The 8,389-nt window shown below is 41.5% G+C and overlaps 1 protein-coding gene across 2 annotated transcripts; it reads right to left on the bottom strand.

Annotated features, from left to right (window-relative positions):
* Positions 1-1,922: 1,922 nt before the first annotated feature.
* mmadhca (metabolism of cobalamin associated Da) lies at positions 1,923-7,107 on the bottom strand. 2 transcript variants are annotated; one of them, XM_031558689.2, is made up of 8 exons: positions 6,896-7,107; positions 6,141-6,207; positions 5,895-6,036; positions 5,365-5,585; positions 5,127-5,235; positions 4,357-4,478; positions 3,994-4,080; positions 1,923-2,285 (listed from the first exon to the last, which is right to left on the bottom strand). In XM_031558689.2, the coding sequence occupies exons 2-8, from the start codon at positions 6,147-6,149 to the stop codon at positions 2,064-2,066; spliced, it is 912 nt and encodes a 303-aa protein (XP_031414549.1). In that variant the 5' UTR covers positions 6,150-6,207; positions 6,896-7,107; the 3' UTR covers positions 1,923-2,063. The 2 variants fall into 2 exon arrangements, with proteins under 2 accessions (XP_031414549.1, XP_031414550.1); XM_031558690.2 differs by having other exon boundaries at positions 5,365-5,582; positions 6,896-7,106.
* Positions 7,108-8,389: the final 1,282 nt, after the last annotated feature.

Below are 8,389 nucleotides of genomic sequence, written 5' to 3'. Positions count from 1 at the left end.
GACACTGGACCCTCTGGATCAGTGTGGTTCTCCTACTCACACACTCTGGATCAGTGTGGTTCTGCTACTCACACACAGTCTCTCATGAGGTTCTCCTACTCACTCACACACATTCTCTCATGAGTATGGACCTTCTGGATCAGCGTGGTTCTGCTCACACACAGTCTCTCATGAGTCGGTCGCAGATTTAAGTTATACTTTTCGGTATTGTTAATTTATTGTTTGTTTTTGGACAGTATTATATTTTGTGCTTTTAAAAAAAAATCTGTAACAATTTATAAAGACAAGTGAATGAGCCAGTTTTAACTTACAATTTATCTTGGTCAAACTGTTAAAAAGAAGTTATTTGGGTGTGTGATATGTACATATATAGTATTTATTTTTTTACAACATAGCTACTTGTGACGATTTTGCATGTAGCTTACAGCTTGTACCATGTGCCAAACTTTTTACATGCATTTTCTGACTAGTATTATTTAAACATTTAAACATTGTTAGCGCTTATTGCAAATGTTTGTTGTTGTCCGTGTGTACACCTGGATAAGCCCATAAATGGTAAATAAATAAAAATAAAAATAACAAAGTTATGGCAGGTTAATTTAAAGAATGATTGCTAGTTTGCTAGTCAGGTTTTTGTAATGTTTCTGAAACTCAAAATGCCCTGAGGAAAACTCAGAAGATTATTATTATCAGCTTATGGGGAATTCAATTAAAGTATACATTTATACAAGATCTGAATTAAATTAAAGTATACATTTATACAAGATCTGAATGAAGCTGATGGGGTATTTACTGGGGTAAATACTATTACAGGGGCAGATGCTGTCCAGGAAAGCAAAAAGTAGAAAAACAATCAAAGCCTCAGTGTTGCTCACAGGTAGCCATTAAAGGTGTAGTCCACTTGAAAAACAATCAAAGCCTCAGTGTGGCTCACAGGTAGCCATTAAAAGGTACAGTCCACTTGTAGGAGCGATTCGCTGAATTTGCCAAAAAGTGTATTGGGTTAGAATAGCAGACTACACCTTTAAGACACGAACACATTTAAATGAACCACTCCACACGTCTTATGCACTTTCCCTTTAATTAAGAAAAAAAACCTCACGGAGTTGAAATGTCTCTGGTACACGTGGGCACTAAGCACCCTGAGCCTGGGACACATCATGTCCACCCCTGTGCATTTCACCCGGAACAATTCAACTTAACGCTCAACAGCGCCCCCTGGCTAGTTTTTAAAGCGTTGCATCTCCAGCACCAGGGGGGCCATTCCAAGTATGTGGTTTAGTGACAAACCTGGCCAAGTAAGTGGTAAACCTCCTAATAGAGGGTTTTATACTCCTAGTAAAACAGAGTCCTTCTATTAAGGGCTCTTCTATCAAGATGTTTACCATTTACTCAGAGTTAACTTCCCCAGGTGTGTCAGGAAACCACAAACACCCTTCAGCTCTGGGGGTTTGGTCCTGGCCACTGGCGGAACCCTTTGTTATAATACACCCAGTGTATGACAGATGGGATCTGCATCTCACACACGCCAGTCAACCCCAGCAGCAGGAGAGCTTCCACGCCTAGTGCTTAGTTCAAGCACGGGGAGCACTCAGTCTAATCCACAAGTCTACACACGGTACACTAAAACCACTCGATAGACATGATAAAAGTGTGTAATCATCAGCTGCCAAGGAGTCAAACACCATGAGGTCAACAGAGCTGCTCTGCAGACCGCCAGAGCACCGTCCTTTGGCTGGTTCAAGTATGGGGAGGGGACCCCTTGTTCCTCAGGTGGACGAGACTTCAAGTGTGGTTAGTGATAAAGCTGCTCAGTCGTGGAGGAGCAACAGGACACGAGCACTGAAGGCTGCCCTTGCAAAAGAAGGGTCTCTTAACAGATCCCGATGTGTATTTATGTCATGGCTATGTCCTTGTTTTTATTTCAAAGTTCACCAAGGCCAACTACCAGCTGTAAGAACAGCGAATCACAGTTTGAGTGTGTGTTAGTGTGTGTGTGTGTGTGTGTGTGTGTGTGTGTGTGTGTGTGTTGTGTGTACGTGCTTCACTGAAGTGTTACAAGGTTAAATGTCCGCCTCCTCATACGCACTCGAGTGTCCTTGCAGGCTTTCCATGATGTGGCTGTTGGAGGGGGCGTTGGTGAACAGGGTTCCTGCGAACGCATGCGTGCCCGTTAAGACGTGCCGGATGACTTTGCACGAGCCCAGCTCCTCGATGCGGAACCCTAAGTGCCGCACGGACTCCGCCATCTTTAGGACGCTGTCGCTGGAGGTGTAGCCAAAGTGCTGAGGACGGGAGGAGATGAGAGCAGACTATAAGAACACTATACTCGGCAAGAGCTATATCCACTCTCAAATGAAGGGAGCAGACTATTAACAACACTACACTCACAGCAAACGCTCTATTCACTCTCATATAAGGGTAGCAAAGGCAAATTAAGTCATGAAAGAAATTTACATTTTACATTTTACATTGAAACCATCTTGACATACAGGGTAGATGTCTGAGGCATTAACATGTAAAGCACTTTGAGTGCACTATGAGTAGAACAGCGCTATATAAATGTGTAAAGCACTTTGAGTGCTCTAGGAGTAGAACAGCGCTATATAAATGTGTAAAGCACTTTGAGTGCTCTAGGAGTAGAACAGTGCTATATAAATGTGTAAAGCACTTTGAGTGCTCTAGGAGTAGAACAGTGCTATATAAATGTGTAAAGCACTTTGAGTGCTCTAGGAGTAGAACAGTGCTATATAAATGTGTAAAGCACTTTGAGTGCTCTAGGAGTAGAACAGTGCTATATAAATGTGTAAAGCACTTTGAGTGCTCTATGAGTAGAACAGTGCTATATAAATGTGTAAAGCACTTTGAGTGCTCTATGAGTAGAACAGTGCTATATAAATGTGTAAAGCACTTTGAGTGCTCTAAGAGTAGAACAGTGCTATATAAATGTGTAAAGCACTTTGAGTGCTCTATGAGTAGAAAAGCGCTATATAAATGCAGTCCATTTACCATTTATAGGGCATGATATAGCTATCCTAGCTAGTCGCTAGTTCGATCCTTGGCAGCTTAGATAGCAGCCTCCGCCATCGATGTACGAATCGGTAGCATTAACATGTAAAGTGCTTTGAGTGCACTAGGAGTAGAAAAGCGCTATATAAATGCAGTCCATTTACCATTTACAGTCTTCCATGAGGATCTTACCATAACTATGACACTTGAGTCACAATGTATCATTAAAAAATACATCAGGGTATAAGTATAGTATAAGAGGGTATAAGGGAGTATAAGAGAATATAAGTATAGTGTATGAGGGTATTAGTACAGTATAAGTATAAGAGCATATAAGTATAGGATAAGAGGGTATAAGTACAGTATAAGAGCGTATAGGATAAGAGGGTATAAGTATACTAAAAGAGGGTATAAGTACAGTATAAGAGGGTATAAGTATAGTGTGAGAGGGTATAAGGGAGTATAAGAGGGTATAAGAGGGTATAAGTATACTAAAAGAGGGTATAAGTATAGTTTAAGAGAGTATAAGAGGGTATAAGGGAGTATAAGTATACTAAAAGAGGGTATAAGTATAGGATAAGAGAATATAAGAGAGCATAAGAGGGTATAAGTATAGTATAAGAGCGTATAAGTATAGTATAAGAGGGCATGAGTATAGTTTAAGAGAGTATAAGAGGGTATAAGTATACTAAAAGAGGGTATAAGTATAGTATAAGCGTATAAGTATAGGATAAGAGGGTATAAGAGAGTATAAGGACACCCCAATGGGTGTTAGCCTGATTCATCTCCATGCAAGATCAGGTAAACTGAATAAAGAGGCCAACGTGTGAGCAGTCACCAAACCGCTCTGAAGAACGGTGGCCTATATCCACCTCTACTGGCTCTGACACGGACTGCCTCAGACACAGTGTTTCATGACATGCATGTGTTTAGACACACAAACAGAAGTGTTTTGGATGTCGGGAACATGAAGATGAGGCTCACCGCTTGTCCCGTGGTGGGATTTATGAAGTCGGCCCAGAATCCACCTCTCCACAAGGTGAAGCATAACTCTTTAGCACCGCTCACAAACTGCAAAACAGCCCCAAATCAGCACATAGATGCATTAGATGCATTATCTTCATCAGCCATTTTATGTTTATTCAAATATTATCAAGCATAACATCTGAACATTACTTAGAGATGACAAGCCATACTTAGTTACAGTGAAATGGATTTATATGAAACAATTGCTTGGAATATCATGTTTCATGTTTCAGTTCATGAATCACTGTAATACAAAATCTTACATGTATTACAGACTCCATCGTTTGGAGAAAATGCAACATGTGTGTCAACCTGACCCACCTTATCTAAGAGCTGTTGTCTTTCTAGGTCCAAGTCCTCGCCTTCTATTCCCAGGGTCTTCTGTGTCACCGTGACAACCATGAGACTACCCGCAGGTGCTGCTGGGAAAAACAACTCCAACTCTGGAGAGGAAACACAAAATTTACATTTACATTAAGTCATTTAGCAGACGCTTTTGTCCAAAGCGACGCACAAGGGAGAGAATAGTCAAGCTACGAGCAATAGAACCTGGTGTAACAATAAATACTACTTTACATAAGAAATATATAAAAAAAATGAAATAGAAAGAAAAAGAAGTGCAGAAATGTAACTGCTGTAATTGCAAGTTAAGCACTTGTCGAAGTGGCAGTTAGGACGGGAAGTGCTCTCTGAAGAGTTGGGTCTTCAAAATGGAGGACTCATGATATTATCCAATGGATCAAATACTCTTCTTTACCCAATTTACTGACACACATCCATAGGATGGCAAGAATGACAATCAAACACATAGCGAGTTCATGTGTCATCACCATAATCCCACACCTTCATTGATAAGAGTTTACTCTTGTGGTAGACTACGATACTGCATGATTCAAGAATTGCATCATACTTTCCCAGAGTTGTTTTCAAGTTGACTTCTGGCATATCACAGATCCAGAGCCCACATTTATAAAGTGTGTACATACCATCATGAATCATGCACTCGTTCCTCATCACATCACAAAGCATATATTAAGACTTTTCCTGGTTCAGCACAGTTCACAGCAACAACACAGAGATAAGCGACGAACCTTTTTTTAACAGCTCTGGGCACGGATGCATTGAGCACTCGATGTTTGAGTGGTCAAAGTACTGTTCCGCTCTGCTCACCCTCTGGGCGACCAAAGGAATCTCTTTTCCCTTCAAAAGACACAAAAACATCCATGAATGCCACACGGCAAAAAAAAAAAAAAAAACAGTTCACAAGAGGATTGATTAGAGCATGGATTATCACTAAATGCATCGGCACACTGAGACTCTCTCTCCTACCTGAAACTCAGACACAAACTGTGCCAGCACAAACTCGTGTCTCTCACTGTTGGACGGGGAGGTCAGAACATCAGGGACCGTCCGGTGGACCGGGCCCTTCTTATAGGGTCCTGTCCCCTCTAGATGGCAGGCAAAGCCTACGTTGCCTGGCAACTGAAACCGCTGATCCTTTTGACCGAATGGGCCCATGTGCTCATCAGGCCATATGGTTCTGGGTCCTGCTGACATAATAAACAAACATGTAAACAACAACATGTAAACAACAGTGATAGCTACTGATGCAGAGTTACCTACATGCTTTAAAATCTTGTCTGACACCAACTTGAAGAAAAAAAATCCACGAGCTTAATGCATCTCACTCCAAAAAATTACAGCTGTCAAATACAGTCAGCCTTGAAAGTTGGCAACTCTGCTTGAGTTTACATGTGCAAAACCCGACACTCATTTCTATTTATATGTAAAAGCATATGTAGCCACTTGCAATACAAAGAAGGACGATACAACTGAAGTGATAGTTCAGGAACTGGCACCTGTATCTTGTGACGATACAACAACATAGGGCTCGTCCGACCCCGACGACCCAGCGGCGGAGAATGCTCGGGCAGGAGGCACCCTCTGGGCTCCGTGAATCCCGGAGATCTGTGACACCAGTCTCGCTCTACGGCACAGCACCTATGGACACATCGTGGGGGGGGGGGTAGGTATGTAACACATACGCTGACAGACACGCAGCTCATATTATTGTTAGTTATGTGTACATGGTTTTGGAAACTTACACTTGCCATCCTTGTGAAGCTTCTCCTTCAAGCTCCACGGAAAGTGCAAAAGACTAGTGTTTTGATGCTTCAAAATAAAGAGAGATGGTAAATCAACAAATCACTAGCAGCAGTATAAATCCTAACCCTATATAAACATACCAAGAAAAAGCAACACGATGTAACATGATGATTAACGTTAGCTAACTGGCTAGTGAGGTTAGCTAGCTATGCTAGGTAACACCAAGTGAGTATTACACAACCAACGGAGATCATAGAATATGTGATTAATTTGCAACAAAATACTAAAAACCTAGATAATGCAACTGTCATTTCGATATCGTGTTTGACGTTCGCTGCCACACTTGAGGTTAGCTAGCTGCTAGCTAAAGTTAGCTTAGTTACATAATAACAAAACACTGCAATCCTTGCTCACTAACCACTCATAACGACAGTATCTATAATGTTTGACAATAATCGACAATGAATCTCCAAAACAATTTACAAGGTACGCTTAACTCCCTATACACTTTCAGCGCGAAGCAGACACTTTAAACGACTTGTCGATACCAGCCAAAGCTGGCGCAACTCTTGTTTTTGTTTCGATCAGATTCACTCCCAGTGTCCGTAAATAACTTCATAATATACATGAGAAATCGAAATGACACGCATTTACAAAAAACTCCAAATATGTTACATGTATTCCTGATGAATATAATAAGTTATGTATGACTTACATAGGTAACATTACATGTAAAAGAACATAATGTTCTCACCTTGTTTTCTCCCAGTACAGTATAGCTCTCCCACTTCTGCTATGCCATATGCGCACATGCGCTCTCATGACTTTAGACAGCAGGGTATCACGAGGGTCAAATTTAGCCACCCACTGACAGGTCTTTGCAGGGATAAAACATATTCTAAACGATGGCATGGATACATTTGCCAGTCTCAAATCAACGTTGCCACTGTCATCACGCCTTTTCTTTGTCTTAATAGCACAGTGACGTAATTCCCTTTTACGAGGATATTTTCACCAATCAGAAATGATATAGACATGTATAGTGTGTTTACACACGATGACCACAAGATGCCAGCAAAAGCAAAGAGGAGCCACGCATTTAACTAAAATCTTGAACAGAACTCCAGCATCATTGAACCCAGCCTCTTGTTTCATCGATCCCTCCCAGCAATCAATCAATCAATTGGGGCCGCTCATGTCAGAGCAGAATGAACCGGAGGAAGACATTCAGAAACAAAGACACAACAGTCTAATGTCAACTCTCTTACCACTTTATCAGATGTAGGGCTAAATGAGGCTGCAAGAAGGCTGTGAATAGTTGTAATGGAGTGTAACAGTAACTGTAGGGGCCCGTTGCATTATTTGGTTGGACGTGGATAAGACACCTAGAATATATAGAATATAGAAATATTGTGGGAATATAGGAATATTGTGGGGTGTCCAGCTAACTGGATTGATAGCTGGTACTGTAAGTTAGCTAGCGGAGCTGAATGAGACTGAACGTTCTCAGGGAATGAGTCTTTAGTCACATCTAAGAGTATGCTGATTGGCTCGACAGCTTGGCCTAAATACCCAACTGAATACTACACATATTACTCTGAATACCCCACTATATACAATAAAACATGACTTTGATATACTACACATATTACTTTAAATACCCCACTATATACTACAGATATTACTCTAAATACCCCACTTAATGTGTTAATGTCCACTCATGCTATGATTATTATTTGACTGTTTCTCTACATACTCATTCTTCCACTAATGATGGGGGAACAATTTTCAGGTCCCGTTAAAAAAAAACACGCTAGCCAGGCTATGCAGGTGACATTCTCCTGAGACAGCATACCCCATAAAACCCACTCATTACTTCATTTGGAAGGCATGAACACACGCAGTCAACAGATGGTTGTGATTGCGCATTGAGCTTTGAAGTGGCCCAATAAACCCACAACACCGAATGAAGTATTTCCTCGTCATGATGGAGACCATATATCTGTGTTGGCAAAATGAATACATAAATGTCACAGCTGCTGCTGCTGCTTGCAGGTCTCCTAGGCGGAGTTCTCCCATGGCTGCTTCCATACATTATTAAACTCAGAGTCACTCAAGCAGCCGACACACACACACACACACACACACACACTAACTCAATGCTAGAGCCACAGCCTCTGGCCACAGGTAAGTTTGCCCGGGGGTACACAGGTAGACCTGCCCGGGGGTACTCCAGCACAGCTTTGCC

Source organism: Clupea harengus, chromosome 21 (assembly GCF_900700415.2).
Source record: "Clupea harengus chromosome 21, Ch_v2.0.2, whole genome shotgun sequence".
Classification (NCBI taxonomy): domain Eukaryota; kingdom Metazoa; phylum Chordata; class Actinopteri; order Clupeiformes; family Clupeidae; genus Clupea; species Clupea harengus.
This window is presented reverse-complemented; position numbering and strand designations above follow the sequence as displayed.

What these genes read in the sequence shown, in the direction of transcription:
- mmadhca (XM_031558689.2), bottom strand. An exon ending in AGTTTGTGTCTGAGTTTCAG is followed by an intron (nt 5,236 to 5,364) that starts GTAGGAGAGAGA and finishes TGTCTTTTGAAG; the next exon opens with GGAAAAGAGATTCCTTTGGT. An exon ending in CCCAGAGCTGTTAAAAAAAG is followed by an intron (nt 4,479 to 5,126) that starts GTTCGTCGCTTA and finishes TTTCCTCTCCAG; the next exon opens with AGTTGGAGTTGTTTTTCCCA.